Source organism: Quercus lobata, chromosome 12 (genome assembly GCF_001633185.2).
Source record: "Quercus lobata isolate SW786 chromosome 12, ValleyOak3.0 Primary Assembly, whole genome shotgun sequence".
In the NCBI taxonomy this organism is placed as follows: Eukaryota; Viridiplantae; Streptophyta; class Magnoliopsida; order Fagales; family Fagaceae; genus Quercus; species Quercus lobata.
In genome coordinates, this window is record NC_044915.1 from 20539233 (window position 1) to 20561538 (window position 22306).

General features: G+C 33.3%; 1 protein-coding gene across 1 annotated transcript; it reads left to right on the forward strand.

The window, feature by feature from the left end:
* The first annotated feature begins 482 nt into the window (after window positions 1-482).
* Window positions 483-8716, forward strand: LOC115970704 (sulfate transporter 3.1-like). The gene is made up of 12 exons (XM_031090291.1): window positions 483-1056; window positions 1162-1369; window positions 2095-2266; window positions 2942-3007; window positions 4055-4168; window positions 5065-5181; window positions 5730-5856; window positions 6167-6453; window positions 6558-6748; window positions 7683-7768; window positions 7873-7949; window positions 8286-8716. Exons 1-12 carry the CDS (start codon window positions 723-725, stop codon window positions 8469-8471), a joined length of 1965 nt encoding a protein of 654 aa, XP_030946151.1. The 5' UTR covers window positions 483-722; the 3' UTR covers window positions 8472-8716.
* The last annotated feature ends 13590 nt before the right edge of the window (window positions 8717-22306 follow it).

The following is a 22306-nucleotide window of genomic DNA, read 5'->3' on the forward strand; positions in this document are numbered from 1 at the left end:
GATTTCAAAATCATTTAATCAGTTTGAAAAATAAAATCTATTTTTAACAGTAAATATTATAATATATTATAATCTTATAGTGTTATACAATTTTTTTTAAAGAAAATATGAATTAAGGAAATCAAGTTTCAAAATTAACAATAATGTGGGCAAGCATAAATATTATACAAAAAAAAAATATTAAGTATTGTATGTAGATTTAAATATACATAAAAATGATTTCAAATAGATTTTAATTTTGCCCTATCTTTTTGCTTAATTTGAGCTAATTAGTGAGAGAATGAACCAGAAAAATCACAAGGTGGGCAGCTGAAAATTTTGGAGTATATAATACTATTAAGAAGTTTTTGCAAACTGTAAACGTGTCCTTTTTCTTGTACGTGGGAGTTGGGACCCTCAAAGCACTCGAATTCTAAAAAGCACTCATATTTTAGAGAACAACACCACACCATATCCTCCAACTTTATATAAAGCCATAGACATAGTAGTCACCCCCATCTCCAGTCTAAGCTTAAGAACCTCCTCCTCTATCACCACCATTAAAACCACCACCACCACCACCATCATTTCTCTCAGTCTAGCGCAACTATTCCTCCAAATTTGGCACAAAAACCTCCTATTACACCGGCAAAAGGCATCAACAATTTAGTGTCATACATACATACATAGTATCCAAAACTTGTACCAAACAATATTCTTGTACACTCACTAGTGCAATAATCATGGGTAACGCTGACTACGTGTACCCTTCAAACGTGGAGTGCTCTCACCGTGTAGCGATTCCACCACCACAACCCTTTGTCAAGTCATTGAAGTACTCTCTCAAGGAGACTTTCTTTCCTGATGACCCATTGAGACAGTTCAAGAACCAACCACCCTCAAGAAAAGTCATACTAGGACTTCAATACTTCTTGCCATTTCTAGAATGGGCGCCTCGTTATACTTTAGAGTTCTTGAAAGCTGACCTTATTGCTGGGATCACCATTGCTAGCTTGGCAATCCCTCAGGGGATTAGTTATGCTAAGCTAGCCAACTTGCCTCCAATTCTTGGCCTATGTGAGCGCTAGAAATTTGAGCTTAAAACATAAAAGAATAATTTTAGTATATACATTATGAATAACTTTTTAATGGGGTTTGTGATTTTTTGTTTAAAATTTGTAGATTCAAGCTTTGTTCCACCTTTGGTTTATGCCTTGATGGGTAGCTCTAGGGATTTGGCTGTGGGTACTGTTGCTGTTGCATCCCTTCTCACCGGAGCAATGTTGGGGGAAGAAGTTAATGCTCTTGAAAATCCTAAGCTCTATCTTCACCTTGCTTTCACGGCCACATTCTTTGCTGGAGTTTTCCAAGCTTGTTTGGGATTTTTAAGGTTTGTATTATTGCATAATTCATCATGGAAAAGGAAGTTGAGCCAGCATAGGGATCATAGTAGCACAAAAAGATTGTTAACTTTGTTAGTCAGTTGCTCCTTTTTCTCATCTCTTCAGGTTGGGTAAGTTAATTAATGGGAAACTTATTTGACCTAAAACAAGAATATATAAAAGGCATGCATGTTTTTTTAATAAATATTAGGCACTTAAACTGGCAAGAAAAGCTTTTAAGTAAGAATATTATGCTTGTTCTCTCGTTGTGCTGAAATTATATATTGTCTTTTATTATTTGGTGTTGCTAAATAATTATTTCAATGAGCTTCCCTCTTCTCTCCTAATGCAAAATTGGATATTTTTTTTAATATAATCACAACCCACATACTCTAGGACAAGTCTTTTTGTCTAATGTTCTAATGCATTAGTCGGAATACAAGATGATACTTACTAATTTTGGACATATATTGAACACATATTTGAAACTCTATACTGTCATTAATTCATCATTGCCTTCACTTGACATATATTGTCCGATAATGATAAACTTTGAATTATTTAACCCTAGTTAGTTTTCTCTTTTCACAAATTTTAGATACAATTATTAATGTGTTGCACGCCTTAGCCCTAGGAACTATACTTGAGTTTTACTTCTATTTTATTACTTTTCAGTGGCAAATTAATGGCTTCATGTATTCTAAAAGTTATGCATATATATACTTGACCACAGGCTAGGGTTTATAGTGGATTTTCTATCACATGCAACCATAGTAGGGTTCATGGCAGGAGCAGCCACTGTGGTGTGCCTACAACAGCTAAAAGGGATACTTGGCCTTGATCATTTCACCCATGGGACCGATCTTGTGTCAGTGATGCGTTCTGCCTTTAGCCAAACACATCAGGTAGCTAGTGCTCTTCTTGACTGACTTAAACCATTTTTATAAATAAAAAATAATAATAATAAAACATTGCGATCTTGGTTTGAATCTCTATCCCCACTTTTTTATTAGGGGAAAAAAAAACCATTTCATAAACACGAATAAAGCATAAATTGTTTTTCGCCAAACACATGTGAGCTCTTCTTTCCTCACATTAACCATTTCATAAACAACAATAACTTAAAAGCACGAAACTAAATCATCTACTAATAATTATGTCTCCGACCAAATTTCTTTTCCACTAGCTAAGAATATCCCATTAGATGTCTAACTTTGGTTTTTAATTTATCAATTTATCACAGCGGAATCTCACAATAGCCACACACAAAAAAAATAAAAAATAAAAAATAAAAAATAAAAAAAAAGAAAGAAAAAGAAGAAGAAGAAAGATTATAGGTCTATTGTCACCCTCGTGTAATTTACTTTTATTTATTTATTTAAGAAATATACAGAAAAATAGGTTTTATATGTGATATTGAGATGCTTGTGATCAATATATATTATAAAGCTTCTATTTCCAATTCAAGAAAGAATGAGAATTTTTTGGATTCTTTTATAGTATTATTTTATACATCATTCTCTCCTTTGGCATATTGTTTTGTTTTGTTTTGTTATCTAATCTACCTGTGAATATTACAGTGGAGGTGGGAAAGCGGTGTCCTGGGATGCTGTTTCCTTTTCTTTCTCATCAGCACTAGATACTTCGTAAGTAAATCTAACCCATATTTTTGGTGATCTAGAGCTTTTCTTTTTTCTTTTTTTAATTTTATTTTCAGATGCTGATTCTTTATAGTACTAGTTATTTCATAAAAGACATGGCACTAACTCAATAAATCATACAATTAAGGCAAACTCGTATATTCAGCAAAAGGCCATCACTAATATATATATTTTTAATTAAAATTGTTTCACTAATAGGATTTATAGGGCAGCTGTCATGAATTCTCTAAATAAGCAAAGCATCTACTTTATTTATTTATTTTTAATTTCATTAGGTAGGTTGGAATCAACTTTTCTTTTTTTATAATATTTTTTGTTGTTACCTTTCACGAGTCAAATTTCAACCCTAATTAGCTTAATCCAACTCCAAATTAATTAAGTAGAGCAAACAGTCAAAGATAACAGACATAAGTGATAAGCACTTGACTCCTATCCCTGTATATATGCACTTAGTTGCAACTCCTCGCCAATTAAATAAAACACACTAGTAATGAGTAATGACAACAACAAAGACAAATAAAACAAGCATTAATTGACTAGCCCCAGATTAAGAAACAGCTCAACTCTTAATTTCAAAGGCAAGAAAATAAGGTTCCTTAATTAAGTCAATTTATTTAATAAAAGTATAAATAAACCAACCAACTAGATATGGTTTATACTAGTACTTTCTAGGAGTTGGTTCCAATTAGATGAATTATTAACTTTTTTTTTTTTTTTTTGAGGGTGAATTAATAACTTTTCTTATAGTTGATTTGATATAAAAATAAAAAAATAAAAATTAGAATTGATCTGATTCTGATATTATTAAAAATAAATATCATAAAACAGATGATATTAAAAATAAAATTCTATCATAAACACATGCTTCTAGCTAGGTCACATGCAATCAGTGAACATAAGACATACTTATGCTTTTCCTTTTGTTTTGGTTTTTTTTTAATTTATTTATTTAATGAATTTTTTTGAAAGTGATTTTTTAGTGTGTACAATATATAAAAAATTGAATGTAATAATGAAAAACATTGCATGCAGAGCCAGAGAAGGCCAAAATTCTTTTGGATATCAGCAATGGCACCATTAACGTCAGTCATATTGGGAAGCCTTCTCGTTTATCTCACCCATGCTGAGAAACATGGTGTTCAAGTGGTGAGCATATATCTTCATCTCTCTCTCTCTCTCTCTCTCTCTCTCTCTGTAGAGACAAGACACACAGACGTATACATGCACTGTGGAACCGGGACCCTCTGATGGTGATGCAAAAACAGTCCAATTAGCCACAGGTTGTGGACCACCACCACCACCACCCCCACTACAAGTATGAGTTGATCAGGCATTTGCTCCATCTCACATGTGTTTAGGCCTTTTGGCCTCTTCTCAAACTTTGGGGCAATTAAAATTTAAAATACTATCGTTCTAGCACCTACCGCGTATAGAACTAGTCTATAGATTAGAAACTTGTGAGCCCCACCAATAATACTACTCCTTGTATTTCAGTCGGTCCCATTATATTCTATTCTTTAAAAAAAATGCAAACTCACAAAATTTCATAATTTGTTAAAGTGTTAATTTATAGTTGGTGTAATACCAGTTTCACGTAACATTTGATTATAACATTTCTAATGTAATTGGGAATAACAAATTATAATTTTTTATGCATTAAAATTAAAGTAATCATAATAATTCTTGCTATATTGGTGGGGCTTTGTCAAATCACCAGGTAAATTTAATGGATAATTCTGATTGATCATTGTTAAGCACACAATTTTTTGCACAAATTTTAAAGGTTAGAAGATTTGATCCTAATAATATCACTTTCATGGATTTAACCATTAACAGTATTACTTTTAGTCTTTTAGTATGCATTAACCATAACAGACAGTGTCACTAATATTAATGGAACATTTTTGTGGAAATCTTTGTATCACTGTATTTGTTAATTCATCCTTTATTTTTATTTATGGAATAATAACAATTTTGATTGGTGTCTTACTCGTATGATAAAGAGGGCTGATATGCTATATGGTACTGTGAACTTTTTTCAGATAGGAGAGTTGAAGAAGGGGCTGAATCCACCGTCGTTTGGAGACCTAGTATTTGTGTCTCCATATCTAACGGTAGCAATCAAAACTGGCATCATCACTGGCGTCATAGCTCTCGCTGTAAGAAATCTTCTCATTCCTTCACTATTGTATGCGTATTATCTCAAAAAAAAAAAAAATTGTACGCGTACATGCACACCACTTTAGAACTGTTCCCTCATTAGCACCTAACACTCTGCTGAAAGAAAGTAACAAAATAAAAAACCATGATCAATGGGCTTAAGCCCAAAAAAGCAAAGGACAGCCCACCTCCAAGATCAATGTAGCTAATACACAATCTTAGCAACTTCCATACGACTTTTGATCAGAATAATATCACATTTCACATTAATTTATTATTGACACCACTTTTATTATGTGTTAATCACATCAAATCATGGCAACAATTTATAAAATTATTTGTTTCATACTGTCATTAGATTTTTTTTTTTTTTTTTTGCTAACTTAGATGTCCAGGACTCTTTTAATACTTTACTATTCCTTTGAGGGTGTAGTTTCCTGTTCCATATACATCTGGTTGTTAACATAGCAAATAGTGGCCTAGTTTGGCTTAATTTTGTTACGGTTGATGGCGATGATATAGGAATTGTTAATGATTATGTGCACAGGAAGGAATAGCTGTAGGGAGAAGCTTTGCCATGTTCAAGAATTACCATATAGATGGGAACAAGGAGATGATTGCTTTTGGAATGATGAACATTGTTGGTTCTTGCACCTCTTGCTACCTCACCACAGGTATTTGATTTACTCGACCTTGTCACTAAAAGTCTCTCATTACTTACTGATTGTCTTATAAAATAGTGCCTAGTATAGTATGTTATTAGCCTAATTGTTCTGCACAAATCTATTAATACAATAACCACCACCAAACCTTAGTCCTAAAATTTTGGGATGGACTATAGATCCTCAATAAACTAATCAAGATCAATCAGATGTATTCTTTTTTGTCATTTTATTATGCACAATTCTATTAATCCCCATAATGAATTATCAAAGTGATTCTCTCTTTTTGCTAACGAATTTGGCATTGACATAATTTTTTTAGGGCCATTTTCAAGATCAGCAGTAAATTACAATGCAGGATGCAAGACTGCAGTGTCAAACATTGTTATGGCAATGACTGTCATGTTGACATTGTTGTTCCTAACACCCTTGTTCCATTACACTCCTCTTGTGGTGCTGTCAGCCATAATTATCTCAGCTATGCTTGGACTTATAGATTATGCAGCAGCCATCCATCTCTGGAAGGTTGACAAATTCGACTTTGTAGTGTGCATGAGTGCATTCATTGGTGTAGTTTTTGGCAGCGTCCAAATGGGCCTAGTCATAGCGGTATGAATCACTGGCTCTCCCAACTTATATACCTATATCTCCAAAAATAGACTTTGTTTACTCATTCACTTAAATAATTAAACTTTCTTTATGTGCAAATGCAGATTGCTCTATCTTTGCTCAGAGTACTTTTGTTCATTGCTAGACCAAGGACTGTGGTTCTTAAAAACATCCCAAATTCCATGATTTACAGAAATGTTGAACAGTACCCAAATACAAACAATGTACCCGGAATTCTCATACTCGAAATTGATGCTCCCATCTACTTTGCCAATTCAAGCTACTTAAGAGAGAGGTAAACTACTAAAATTTGGTTACTTATATTAAGGAGAAGGATCACCACTGTTGATTTTACTACAAAAAGCTTATAAACTGACATGACAATATACGTGATTTATACCACATTGATACCAGATTCGTATTGGGCAACCCAAACTTAACCGATATATTATAAAGGAAAATAGGTTGGATGAATATATTTTGTATTTTCTAGTTTTATGAAATAAGAAAAAAACACTCAATAATTTAAAGGATAGATAAGCTCACCACCTAAGTAAACCCAATGGATACAGATAGCTCCACTCAAAAGAATTTAGCTAAGGATACAGAACTATTTTGGCTTACCACTCTATGGGATACAAATTAACACCACTCAACAAACATAGAAACTGACACTCGCTGCCCAAAGGAATCCACCTAAGGGATAAGAGATGATTTGGAAGAAATCCATCTAGTTTTTTTAATTATGAAAATATAGTCTGAATTTTATTTTGATTCAGCCAAAGTCTTAAATAGAGCTTGGAACAGCCCCCAAGCATAGGAAAACGAAAATAATAATAAATATATTCACTTAACCTGGCCAAAATTAGATATGACTCTTAGGAATTTATAAACATAATAAAATACTTGTCTGCTTAGGAGAAATAAAACATAAAGTCTGATTCATCCTAGGAGGCATTAAATAAAGACTATTTGACTTAATTAATAATAAAAAAGCGTTTTAAAAATAATGGGCTGTTATTCTGATCTTCAAGGAAAGTTTTTGGGCCGAACTGACATCAGATTCAACTTGTTGGATCTTGGGACACTCTGATGTCACACATCAACAACATAATAAATATAAAAATAAATTTAAAAAGGAAAAAAAAAAAAAGAAAAAAAAGAAAAGAGAACATAAACTTTCAAATTCCCTAAAAGAAAACTAACAAAAAGCACTATTTGCTTTTTAGGATTGCAAGGTGGATTGATGAAGAGGAAGACAGAATAAAATCTACAGGGGAAACCAGCTTGCAGTATGTTATACTGGATATGGGTGGTAAGTGATGGGCCTGGAAACGATAGAAACAAATATTGCATTTATCTTTCAAATAGAACTTCCAAAATTTTAACTCTAACACCAACTAATAATTTGGTTGATAGCTGTTGGTAACATTGATACAAGTGGAATAAGCATGATGGAAGAGGTCAAGAAGACTGCTGATAGAAGAGGGCTTAAGGTACATTCTTCCTCAATGTTTTTTCTTCAACTTCATGTGTTTCCATTGCAATTTTCCTATTTACATGGCTTATGTTGGAATTTTAGCACATGTTTCATATATTTCATATTGTATAACTTAGTCTCTGATTGAGACTAAAATTAAGAAACATTATTTTGTCCTTGATTTAGTCTAATCAACAGTACCTCAAGTCAACTATATATTGTATGTACATTTATATTCACAATATAGAACACTTTGACATGCCATGAAATGCTATTCTTTTCAGAACACTATTTTGTTCTTTCAATTCTCTTATTGCTTTATAATTAATACTTCTTTCTCCATTTATTATAGCTTGTATTGGCCAACCCTGGAAGTGAGGTGATGAAGAAGCTGAACAAGTCCAAGTTTATTGACAGCATAGGCCAAGAATGGATCTACTTGACAGTTGGAGAGGCAGTTGGAGCATGCAACTATATGCTTCAAACTTACAAACCGAACCCAAAGAAAAATGAAGCAGAGAGATGGAATACAGTCTGAGCTATACCAATCAATGAAGTAGAACGTTTGGAGAGACTTAACTTCCATCAATTAAGGGCTGCCATAGGTGTGTTGCATGTGTATTTATAAGTTAGGGAGCAACACATTAGACTTGTTGAATCAACAAAAAGATGATGAATCTCATTAATTAAGTTGGAGTTATTTTTTCCCTTCCAACATTATGTAAGTTGTAGAATATTAAATATATAGCATACTTCAAATTTTTAGTAGCAAGAATTTCAGAGTTAAGGAGAATTCTACCATTCCTATGGACTCTTTCTTATGATAAATTTATGATTCGTGTTAAGATGGTGAAAATACTTGAAAAAAGATATTGGATATATTAATGTTAATACGTTTATTACATTTCTAAACATGAACTATGATTACAAAAAAAAAAAAAAAAAAAAAAAGAAGAGGAAGAAATTGCACATCAATAAAAAGAGAGACCATGGCTGCCAAAACAGTACCTGGGCTGCAGTCTCTATATCACCATCAAGGAAAGAGGTGAGCTCAAAGTTCATCTTTAGCCAGTGGTCAGTAACCCCATTTTCCTAATTAAAACTTAAGAGTTCATCTCATTAATTAAGTTGTAACTTCCGGCGCCCCTGCTGCTCTAGAAGGACACGTGCTGTCTATTCTACATCAACTTTCTTCAAAGAAAGGGAAATAAGGAAACCAAGAATGGGATCATTGGTCTCCAGTAGTATCGGGCCATTGGCATTGGTCATACACGCACACTTAGCCAACCCATTATGACAACATTTACTTATTGTTTACCCAACTGGTGCTAGTCCAAGTTTTGATAATGATAAAACATGCCTCTCTTTTTTCACTGCAATGAACCACATTTTAAATAAATCTCAGGAGGCTGTAGATTAATACAAGATTTATGATCCTTTAAATAAATCTCAGGAGACTTTATAACCACAGTGATTGTATTAATCTACAGCCTCTACATTTTGCTTAAACTTTCTCATTCTTGTCTTAAAACTTTTATCCTGTATTGTCAATCTTCCAAGAATTTTCTTTCCATTCACTTCCTCTAAATGAAGCCTAGTTGAGACTGTACTAGTGTAGAATCTAAAACTTTATCCTTCAAAGATGCAAAAGCATCAAAGCAAGGCATCTACACCTTAAAGTATTGGAGTGGTAATCAAAAGATCTACCTAGCAAAGTTCGAAAGGCATGCACAAGTATCCTGTTACTTTCAAAAAAAATGTCTTGAATGATAATCATACATCAGGAAGGAATAAACTCCAAGTAATGTCTGTGGTTAAAGAGGTTAAATCATTTGAATCTGCCTACAATCTAAGCCGATATTTTACTATAAAAAGGCAAGAAACCACATTTTAGAAACTTTTTACTAAAGACAGGCATATAGCACATTAGAAAAGAGACAACCAAGAAAGAATAGTTAGAGAAAATGTATCAAATTATAACCATTTCAAGTATCTGTTCTTTCCCACAAGAATTTCCTATATTATGGCACTCAAATCTCTCCATAGGTAGGCAAGTCAATTAGATCAAATTAAAGCTTTTTTTATAAGTTAGAAACACATTTTTGTTGGGCCAGAATAATATTTTGAATTTCTATATGACAGTCTCTCTCATAGAAAGGATCTACCACATTGATTAATTACCCACGTAAGGTATTTGAGTTTTCATTCAATATTTATTTTTTTATTTTTTTTCCATAGGATTTTCAATTTAGCTTTAGCTTTAGTAATTAAGAGGATCCATTCGGATACTAATTTGTGAGCACCAAATCCAATTGTGGGATTGATTCTGAATCTGATTGCCCATTAGGCCAAAGAGTTGGAGTTGCATAAGCTTATTGTAGTCCCCACTCCCAGATTGCCCATTAGGCACAGAGCCCATATATATACACACACATATTGGATTTGTTTATCCAACTTGAAAATTTGATAAGAGACCCTGCTATAAGTTCTATCCTTATATGTTCTGATCGCCAATTCATACTAGATCTAGTTGCATTTTATTGAAATTGAGAGAATAACCCAAATTAATTTGACTTTTTATGTGCTACCGAAATAACTCTCATCAACTAGCACTATTCTGATATGAACTTTTATTTTAGGAGTAATTCATCGAATTGGTTAGATATAAAATAATAATATCCATTTCGTATGATTTCCTATAGATATCCACATACATATAGATATATTCACTTTACATTTAAGGCATTCGCCCCGATCCCGATTTGATTTCGTTGCAAATAGCTATAATTTATTTACTCATATATCATGTTTACACACGAATAACAATAATAGTTTCTTTGTGTTCGGGGGAAACCACATCACATATTTTATTCTAAGAAATAGATATCTGTGTTATGGTCTAAGTCTAAATCTTGAAAAAAAAAAAAAAATAGATGAGATTTAGCCCCATCATATCGATATCTAAAAAATCTTGTCTTTTTGAATATAAAGAGATAAAGAAGCCATCACAATTGCCGGCAATATTAGGCCCACGAAAGGCACAAAAAAAGAGGGTAAATTTGTCATAAAATGGATACCTGGATTTACTATTTTTACCTGTTATTGTTATATTGTTATTTATATTGTTATAAAGGTGTCTTATAATCATTATTTATTATTCATATAGAATTATACTAAGCATATCTAAGTGAGTATATGTGATATAATAAAAAATATATAAATATAATAAAATAAGTGCAAGAAATGTCGAACTAAATAAATATAATTTTTCATCTTTACAGCATGAAAATTCCAAAAAAAATAGCAAAAAATTCAAAAAATTAAAAAAAAAAAAAATCATCCTGGCTTTATCTCAAGCCGAAATGGGCCGGAACAGGCCGCAAAAGAATGAAAAAAAAAATCGTTTTGATCCATTCCATCTCGACCCGAGTTAGAAAATTCAAAAAAAAAAAATAGTAAAAAAATTCAAAAAAAAATTAAAAAACAACATCCTGGCTTCATTTCAAGCCGAAACGGGTCGGGATAGGCCGAAAAATAAAGAAAAAAATAATTTTTGTTCCAATCCATTCCTACACGAACCAAGATATAGAAATACAAAAAAAAAAAAAAAAAAAAAAAAGCAAAAAAATCCAAAAAATTACAAAACATCATCCTGACTTCATCTCAAGCCGAAACGGGTCAGGACAGGCCGAAAAAGAATGAAAAAACTAATTTTTGTTCCGATCCGTTCCTACCTGACCCAAGTTAGAAAATTAAAAAAAAAAAAATTCAAAAAATTAAAAAACTTCAACCTGGCTTCATTTCAAGCCGAAACGGGTCAGAATAGGCCGAATAATAGAGAAAAAAATAATTTTCGTTCCAATCCGTTTCTACCCGACCCGAGATATAGAAATCCAAAAAAAATAGCAAAAAAATTACAAAATATCAACCTGGCTTCATCTCAAGTCGAAACGAGCCGAGACAAGCCGAAAAAATAATAAAAAAAATTAAAATTAAAATAAAATAAAATAAAATCTTTCCGATCCATTCCTACTCGACCCGAGTTAGAAAATTAAAAAAAAATAGCAAAAAAATTTAAAAAATTAAAAAACTTCAACCTGGCTTCATTTCAAGCCGAAACGGGCCGGAAAGGGTTGAATAATAGAGAAAAAAATAATTTTCGTACCGATCCGTTACAACTTGACCTGAGCTAGAAAATTTTAAAAAAAAATAGCAAAAAAATTAAAAAAATCATCCTGACTTCATTTCAAGCCAAAACGAGCCGGAACAAGCTGAAAAAGAGAGAAAAAAAAATTTTCGTTCCAAGCCGTTCCTTCCCGACCCGAGTTAGAAAATTCAAAAAAAAAAAGCAAAAAAATTCAAAAAATTACAAAACATCATACTGGCTTCATCTCAAGCCGAAACAGGACGGGACAGGCCGAAAAAGAGAGAAAAAAAAATTTCGATCCGATTTGTTCCTACCCGACCCAAGCTAGAGAATTCCAAAAAAATTCAAAAAATTGGAAAACATCATCCTAGCTTCATTTTAAGCTGAAATGGGTCGGGGCAGGCTGAAAAGGATAGCAAAGAAAAATTTTAGTTCCGATCCGTTCCTACCCGACCCGAGCTAGAGAATTCCAAAAAAAATAGCAAAAAAATTTAAAAACATCATCCAGGCTTCATTTCAAGCCGAAACAGGATGGGAAAGGCCGAAAAAAAAAAAAAAAAAAAAATCGTTCTGATCCGTTCCTACTCGACCCGAGCTAGAAAATTCCAAAAAAATTCAAAAAAATAAAAAACATCATCCTAGCTTCATCTGAAGCCGAAACGGGTCGGAACAGGCCGAAAAAGAAGGAAAATTTTTTTTTCATTTTGATCCGTTCCTTCCCAACCCGAGTTAGAAAATTTTAAAAAAAAATTCAAAAAAGTAAAAAACTTCAACCTGGCTTCATTTCAAGCCGAAATGGGTCGGAACATGCCAAAAAATATAGAAAAAAAATAATTTCATTCCGATCCGTTCCTACCCGACCCGAGATATAGAAATCCAAAAAATAAAAAAAAAAACAAAAAAAATCCAAAAAACTACAAAACATCATCCTGACTTCATCTCCAGCCGAAACGGGTTGGGACAGGCTGAAGAAGAGAGAAAAAAAATTTTTGTTCCGATCCTTTCCTACCCGACCCTAGTTAGAAAATTCCAAAAAAAAAAATAGCAAAAAAATTAAAAAAACATCATCCTGACTTCATCTCAAGCAAAAACGGGTTGGGACAGGTCGAAAAAGATTGAAAAAAAAAAATTCGTTCGAATCCATTCCTACCCGACCCGAGTTAGAAAATTAAAAAAAATATAGCAAAAAAAAAGTCAAAGAATAAAAAAACTTCAACCTGGCTTCATTTCAAGCCGAAAAGGGTCGGAATAGGCCGAAAAATAGAGAAAAAAATAATTTTCGTTCTGATCCGTTCCAAAAAAAAAAAAAGCAAATGAATCCAAAAAATTACAAAACATCATCCTGGCTTCATCTCAAGCCGAAATGGGTCGAAACAGACCGAAGAAGAGAGAGAAAAAAATTTCGATCCGATCTATTCCTACCCAACCCGAGCTAGAGAATTCAAAAAAAATAGCAAAAAAAATTCAAAAAATTGAAAAACATCATCCTGGCTTCATTTAGAGCTGAAACGGGTCGAGGTAGGCCGAAAAGGATAGAAAAGAAAATTTTTCGTTCTGATCCATTCGTACATGACCCGGGCTAGAGAATTCCAAAAAAAATAGCAAAAAAATTGAAAACCATCATCCAGGCTTCATTTCAGGCCGAAACGGGACGGGAAAGGCCGAAAAAGAATGGAAAAAAAAAAATTCTGATACGTTCCTACCTGACCCGAGCTACAAAATTCCAAAAAAAAAAAAGCAAAAAAATTCGAAAAATTAAAAAACATCATCCTGGCTTCATCTAAAGCCGAAACGAGTCGGGATTGGCTGAAAAAGAATGAAAAAAAAAAAAAATTTCGTTCCAATCCCTTCTTACCCGACCCGAGTTAAAAAAAAAAAAAAAAAAAAAAAAGCAAAAAAATTCAAAAAATTAAAAAACTTCAACCTGGCTTCATTTCAAGCTGAAACGAGTCGGAACGGGCCGAAAAATAGAGGAAAAAAATAATTTTTGTTCAGATCCGTTCCCAACTCGAGATATAGAAATCCAAAAAAAAAAAAATAAAAAGCAAAAATATCCCAAAAATTACAAAACATCATCCTGGCTTCATTTAAGCCGAAACGGGATGGGACAGGCCGAAAAAGATAGAAAAGAAAACTTTTCGTTCCGATCCGTTCCTACCCGACTCGAGCTAGAGAATTCCAAAAAAAATAGCAAAAAAATTCAAAAACATCATCCTGGCTTCATTTCAAGCCAAAATGGGATGGGAAAGGCCAAAAAAGAATGAAAAAAAAAAATTCATTCTGATCCGTTCCCACCCGACCCGAGCTAGAAAATTCCAAAAAAAATACCAAAATAAAAAACATCATCCTGGCTTCATTTCAAGCCAAAACGGGTCGGGACAGGTTGAGAAAGAGAGAAAAAAAAATATTTCTTCTCGATCCGTTCCTACCCAACCCAAGCTAGAGAAGTCCAATAAAAATAGCAAAAAAAAAAAAAAAAAACGTCATCCCTGCTTCATTAAACGCCAAAACGAGACGGGAAAGGCTGAAAAAGCATGAAATTTTTTTTTTCGTTCCAATCCGTTCCTACCCAACCCTAGTTAGAAAAATTCAAATGAAAATAGCAAAAAAATTGAAAAACTTAAAAAACATCATTCTGGCTTCATTTCAAGCCAAAATGGGTCGGGATAGGCCGAAAAATAGAGAAAAATAAGAATTTTTCTTCCGATTCATTCCTACCCGACCCGAGCTATAGAAATCCAAAACAAATAGCAAAAAAATCCAAAAAATTACAAAACATCATCCTAGCTTCATTTCAAGCCGAAACGAGATGGGAAAGGTTGAAAAAGAATGAAAAAAAAAATCATTCCGATCCGTTCCTACCTGACCCGAGCTAGAAAATTTCAAAAAAAATAGCAAAAAAATTCAAAAAATTACAAAACATCATCCCGGCTTCATTTCAAGCCAAAACGGGAAGGGATGGGACGAAAAAGAGAGAGAAAATTTTTTTCGTCCTAATCCGTTCCTACCCAACCCGAGCTAGAGAATTCCTATAAAAATAGCAAAAAAATTAAAAAAATTCAACCTGGCTTCATTTCAAGCCGAAACGCGTTGGAACAGGCCGAATAATGGAGAATAAAAAAAATTTCGTTCCGACCCATTCCTACCCAACCAAAGATATAGAAATCCAAAAAAATTCAAAAACTTCAACCTGGCTTCATTCCAAGCCGAAACGGGTCGGAACAAGCCGAAAAATAGAGAAAAACAATAGTTTTCATTCCGATCCATACCTACCCGACCCAAGATAGAGAAATAAAAAATAAAAAAAAAGCAATAAAATCCAAAAAATTACACAACATCATTCTTGCTTCATCTCAAACCGAAACGGGTTAGGACAGGCCGAAAAAGAGAGAAATTTTTTTTTTTATCCGATATATTCCTAGTTAACCCGAGCTAGAGAATTCAAAAAATTGAAAAACATCATCCTAGCTTCATTTCAAGCTGAAATGGGTCGGACAAGCCGAAAAGGATAGAAAAGAAAAAATTTCGTTCTGATCCGTTCCTACCCGACCAGAGCTAGAGAATTCCAAAAAAAATAGAAAAAACAACTCAAAATCGTCATCCAGGCTTCATTTCAAGCCGAAACGAGTCGGGAAAGGCCGAAAAAGAATGAAAAAGAAAATTTCGTTCCGATCCTTTCCAACCCGACCCGAGATAGAAAATTCCAAAAAAAAATAGCAAAAAAATTCGAAAAATTCAAAATCTTTATCCTAGCTTCATCTCGAGCTGAAACGAGTCGGAACAGATCGAAAAAGATTGAATAAAAAAATTTCATTCCGATCTGTTCCTTCCCGACCCGAGTTAGAAAATTCAAAAAATTTAAAAACATAATCCTAGCTTCATTTCAAGCCGAAACAAGTCGGGACAGACCAAAAAATAGAGAAAAAAATAATTTTCATTTCGATCCGTTCCTACACGACCCGAGATATCAAAATCCAAAAAAAATAGCAAAAAAAATCCAAAAAATTACAAGACATCATCCTGGCTTCATCTCAAGCCAAAACAGGTCGGGACAGGCCGAAAAAGAATGAATTTTTTTTTTTCGTTCCTATCCTTTTCTACCTGACCCGAGCTTGAGAATTCCAATAAAAATAGCAAAAAAATTCAAAAACTTCATCTCAAGCCAAAACAGGTCGGGACAGGCCGAAAAAGAATGAAAATTTTTTTTTTCGTTCCTATCCTTTTCTACCCGACCCGAGCTTGAGAATTCCAATAAAAATAGCAAAAAAATTCAAAAACTTCAACCTGGCTTCATTTCAAGCCGAAACAGGTCGGATCGGGCCGAAAATAGAGAAAAAAATAATTTTCGTTCCGATCTATTCCTACCCTACTCGAGCTAGAAAATTCCAAAAAATGTAGCAAAAAAATTAAAAAACATCATCCTAGCTTCATTTCAATTCGAAACGGGTTTGGATGGGCCGAAAAAGAGAGAGAAATTTTTTTTTGTTCCAATCTGTTCCAACCCAACCCGAACTTGAGAATTCCAATAAAAATAGCAAAAAAATTCAAAAACATCATCCAGGCTATTCATTTCAAGCCGAAATGGGACGAGAATGGCCGAAAAAGAATGAAAAAAAAAAAAAAAAACATTTTATTTCCTACCTGACCCGAGCTAGAGAATTCAAAAAAACAAAATAGCTAAAAAAATTCAATAGTTTGAAAAACATCATCTTCGCCTCATTCCAAGCCGAAACGGGTCGAGGCAGGCTGAAAAGGATAGAAAAGAAAATTTTTCATTCCAATCTGCTCCGACCCGTCACGAGCTAGTGAATTCCAAAAAAAATAGCAAAAAAATTCAAAAAAATCATCCAGGCTTCATTCAAAGCCGAAACGAGACGGGAAAGGCCGAAAAAGAATGAAAAAAAGAATTTCGTTCCGATTTGTTCCTACCCGACCCAAGCTAGAAAATTCCAAAAAAAATAGCAAAAATATTCAAAAAATAAAAAAAACATCATCGCGGCTTCATTTCAAGCTGAAACGGGACGGGAAAGGCCTAAAAAGAATGAAAAAAAAAATAAAAAATTCATTCCAATCCGTTCCTACCCGACCCGAGCTAGAAAATTACAAAAGAAAAAAAAAAGCAAAAAAATTCAAAAAAATTTAAAAACATCATCCCGGCTTCATTTCCAGCCAAAGCGGGACAAGAAAGGCCGAAAAGAATGAAAAAATATTTTCGTTCCGATCCGTTCCTACCTAACCCGAGTTAGAAAATTCTAATAAAAATATTAAAAAAATTAAAAAAAAATAATCCAGGCTTCATTTCAAGCCAAAACGGGATGGGAAAAGGCGAAAAAGAACGAAAAAAAAAAAAAAAAAAAAAAAAAAAAAAAATTTCATTCCGATCTGTTCCTACCAGACCCAAGCTAGAAAATTCCAAAAAAAATAGCAAAAAAATTCAAAAAATCAAAAAACATCATCCTGGCATCATTTCAAGCCGAAACGGGTAAGGACGGGCCGAAAAATAGAGAAAAATAATAATTTTCATTCCGATCTGTTCCTGCACAACCCGAGATATAGAAATCCATAGAAAATAGCAAAAAAATCGAAAAAAATTACATAACATTATCCTGGCTTCACCTCAAGCCGAAATGAGTCAAGACAGGCCGAAAAAGAAAAAAAAAATATATATATATATATATTTTCGTTCCGGTCCATTCCTACCCAACACGACTTATAAAATTTTAAAAAAAAAAAAAAAAAAAAATTTAAAAAGTTCAACCTGGATTCATTTCAAGCCAAAAACTGTCGAAACGGGCCGAATAATAGAGAAATTTTTTTTTTGTTCCGATCCATTACTACCCGACCCGAGATATAGAAACCCAAAAAAATATGAAAGTAATCCAAAAAATTACAAAATATCATCTTGGCCTCATCTCAAGCCGAAATGAGTAGGGAAAGGCCTAAAAAGAATGAAAAAAAAAATTCGTTCCGATCTGTTCCTTCCCGACCCTAGTTAGAAAATTTAAAAAAAATAGCAAAAAAATTAAAAAAATTACAAAACATCATCCTGGCTTCATCTCAAGCCGGAATGGGTCGATAAAGGCCGTAAAAGAAAGAAAAAAAAAATTGTTCTAATCCGATCCATCCCGACCCCAGTTAGAAAATTAAAAAAAAAAAAAAATGAAAACCAACATCCTAACTTCAGTTCAAGCCGAAACGGGTCGAGACAGGCCTAAAAAGAAAGAAAAAGGAAATTTCATTCCGATCCGTTCCTACCCGACTCGAGCTAGAAAATACCAATAAAAAATAGCAAAAAAAAATCAAAAAAATTACAAAACATCATCTTGGCTTCATCTCAAGCCGAAATGGGTCGGGAAAGGCCTAAAAAGAATGAAAAAATAAAATAAAATAAAAAAATTCGTTCCGATCCGTTCCTTCTCGACCCTAGTTAGAAAATTTTAAAAAAAATAGCAAAAAAATGCCAAAAATTAAAAAACATCATCTCGGCTTCATTTCAAGCCGAAATGGGTCGGGACAAACTGAAAAATAGAGAAAAAAATAATTTTCGTTCCGATCTGTTCCTTCCCGACCCGAGCTAGAAAATTAAAAAAAAAAAAAAAAAAAAGCAAAACAATTCAAAAAATTAAAAAACATCATCTTGATTCATCTCAAGCCAAAACAAATCGAGACCAGCTGAAAAAGAATAAAAAAAAAAAAAATTATTCCGATCCGTTCCTACACGACCCGAGTTAGAAAATTCAAAAAAATAGCAATAAAATTCAGAAACTTCAACCTGGCTTCATTCCGGCATTCTTTCTATCCAAACCGAGATGAGATAGACTGAAAAGGAGAAAAAAAAATATTTTAGTCCCGAATTCCGTTTCTAATCGACCTGGGCAAGAAAATTCCAAAAAAAAATAGCAAAAAAATTCATAAAATTAAAAATCATCATTCCGGCATTTTTTTCTATCCAAAACGGGATGAAATAGGCCGAGAAAGAGATAAAAAAAATTTAGTCCCGAATACTGTTTTTACCCGACCCGGGCTAGAAAATTCCAAAAAAAATAGCAAAAAAATTCAACAAATTAAAAAAATATCATTACAGCTTTATTTCTATCCAAACAGAGATGAGATTGGCTGAGAAAGAGAAAAAAAAAAAATTTAGTCCCGAATTCCGTTCCTACCTGACCCGGGCAAGAAAATTCCAAAAACAATAGCAAAAAAATTTCAAAAACATCATTCCGACATTATTTCTATTGAAACTGGGATGAGATAGGCCAAGAAAGAGGGAAAAAAATTTTAGTCCCGAATTTCGTTCCTACCCGAACTGGGCCAGAAAATTCCAAAAAAAAATAGCAAAAAAAATTCAAAAAATTAAAAAACTCCATCATTCCGGCAATATTTCTTTCCAAACCGGGATGAGAAAGGCCGAGAACGAGAGACAAAAAATTTAGTCCCGAATTCCGTTCCTACTCGACCTGGGCAAGAAAATTCTAAAGAAAATAGCAAAAAAATTCAAGAAATTAAAAAACATCATTCCGGCATTATTTCTATCCAAACCGAGATGAGGTAGGCCGAGAAAGAGAAAAAAAAATTTTAGTCCCGAATTCCGTTCCTACCCGACCCGGGCTAGAAAATTCCAAAAAAAATAGCAAAAAAATTCAAGAAATTAAAAAGTATCATTCCGGCATTGTTTCTATCCAAACCGGGATGAGATAGGCCGAGAAAGACAAAAATAAAAAAATTTAGTCCCAAATTCCGTTCCTACCTGACCCGGGCTAGAAAATTCCAAAAAAAAAAAAATAGCAAAAAATTCTAAAAATTAAAAATCATCAGTCCGGCTTTATTTCTTTCTAAACCGGGATGAGATAGGCCGAGAAAGAGGGAAAAAAGATTTAGTCCCGAATACCGTTCCTACCCGACCCGGGCTAGAAAATTCCAAAAAAATAGCATAAAAATTCCAAAAATTAAAAAACATCATTCTGGCTGTATTTCTATCGAAACCGGGATGAGATTGGCTGAGAAAGAGAAAAAAAAAAAATTTAGTCCCGAATTCCATTCCAACCCGACCCGGGTAAGATAATTCAAAAAAAAATAGTAACAAAATTCAAGAAATTAAAAAACATCATCATGGCATTATTTCTATTAAAACCGGGATGAGATAGGACGAGAAAGTGTGAAAAAAATTTTAGGCTCGAATTCCGTTCCTATTTGACCCGAGTGAGAAAATTCCAAAAAAAAAAAAGCAAAAAAATTCAAAAACCTAAAAAACATCATTTGGGCATTATTTCTATTAAAACCGGGATGAGATAGGCCGAGAAAGAAAAAAAAAATTTAGTCTCGAATTCCATTCATGCCCGACCCGGGTAAGAAAATTCCAAAAAAATAGCAAAAACATTCAAGAAATTAAAAAACATCATTCCAGCCTTATTTCTATTAAAACTAGGATGAGATAGGCCGAGAAAGAGGAAAAAAAAATAGCAAAAAAATTCAAGAAACTAAAAAACATCATTCCAGCATTATTTCAATTAAAACCGGGATGAGATAGGCTGAGAAAGAGAAAAAAAAAATTTTATTCCCGAATTTCGTTCATACTCGACCTGGGCAAGAAAATTCCAAAAAAAATAGCAAAAAAATTCAAAAATTAAAAAACATCTTTCCGGTATTATTTCTATCCAAACCAGGATGAGGTAGGCCGACAATGAGAGAAAAACATTTTAGTCCCGAATTTCGTTCCTACCCGACCCGAGCAAGAAAATTCAAAAAATAAATAGCAAAAAATTCAAAAACATCATTCCGGCATTATCTCCATCGAAACCGGGATTAGATAGGCCGACAAAGAGAGAAAAAAATTTTAGTCCCGTATTCCGTTCCTACCCGACCCGACCAAGAAAATTCAAAAAGAAAATAGCAAAATAATTCAAAAAATTAAAAAACATCATTTCAGCATTATTTCTATTGAAACCGGGATGAGATAGGTCGAGAAAGAGGGAAAACAATTTTAGTCCCGAATTCCATTCCTACCCGACATGGGCTAGAAAATTCCAAAAATCAAAAAACATCATTCTAACATTATTTCTATCGAAACCAGGATGAGATAGACCGAGAAAGAGAGAAAAATTTTAGTCCTGAGTTCCGTTCCAACCCGACTCAAGCTAGAAAATTCCAAAAAAAAAAAAAAAAATTCAAGAAATTAAAAAACATCATTCCGGCATTATTTCTATCCAATCGGGATGAGATAGGTGTGAAAGCGAGAAAAAAAACATTTAGTCTCGAATTCCGTTCCTACCCTACTCGACGAGAAAATTCCAAAAAAAAAGCAAAAAAATTCAAAAAATAAAAAAACTATCATTCTAACATATTTCTTTCCAAATCGGGATGAGAAAGGCCGAGAATGAGAGAAGAAAATTTTAGTCCCGAATTCCGTTCCTACCCGTCCCGGGCTAGAAAATTCCAAAGAAAATAACAAAAAAATTCAAGAAATTGAAAAATGTCATTCCGGCATTATTTCTATCGAAACCGGGATGTGATTGGCCGGGAAAGAGAGAAAAAAATTTTAGTCCCGAAATCCGTTCCTACCTGACTCAGGCTAGAAAATTCCAATAAAAATAGCAAAAAAGTTCAAAAAATTAAAAAATATCATTTCGGCACTATTTCTATCAAAACCGGGATTAGATAGGACGGGAAAGAAAGAAAAAAAATTTAATCCCAAATTCCATTCCTACTGACCTGGGCTTGAAAATTCCAACAACATAGCCAAAAAATTCGAAAAATTAAAAATCATCATTCCGGCCCTATTTCTATCCAAACCAGGATGAGATAGGCCGAGAAAAATAGAAAAAAATTTTAGTCCTGAATACGGTTCCTACGCGACCCGAGCTAGAAAAATCTAAAAAATTAGCAAAAAAATTCAAAAAATTAAAAAACATCATTTTGGCATTATTTCTATCGAAACTGGGATGAGATAGGCCAAGAATGGGAGAGAAAAAAATTTCGTCCCGAATTCCGTTCCAACCAAGCCCGAGCTTGAAAATTCCAAAAAAAATGGCAGAAAAATTCAAGAAATTAAAAAACATCATTCCGAAATTTTTCTATCCAAACCGGGATGAGATAGGCTGAGAAAGAGAAAAAAAAAAAAAATTAGTCCCGAATTCTGTTCCTACCCGACCCGGGCTAGAAAATTCCAAAAAAATAGCCAAAAAATTAAAACACATCATTCCGGCCCTATTTCTATCCAAACCCGGATG

Bases quoted from the DNA above. Each gene is read 5' to 3' on its own strand.
- LOC115970704 (XM_031090291.1), top strand. From the start codon at position 723: ATGGGTAACGCTGACTACGTGTACCCTTCAAACGTGGAGTGCTCTCAC. The intron at 1,057-1,161 runs GTGAGCGCTAGA...TAAAATTTGTAG, and splicing joins GCCTCCAATTCTTGGCCTAT to ATTCAAGCTTTGTTCCACCT. The intron at 3,008-4,054 runs GTAAGTAAATCT...CATTGCATGCAG, and splicing joins TCATCAGCACTAGATACTTC to AGCCAGAGAAGGCCAAAATT.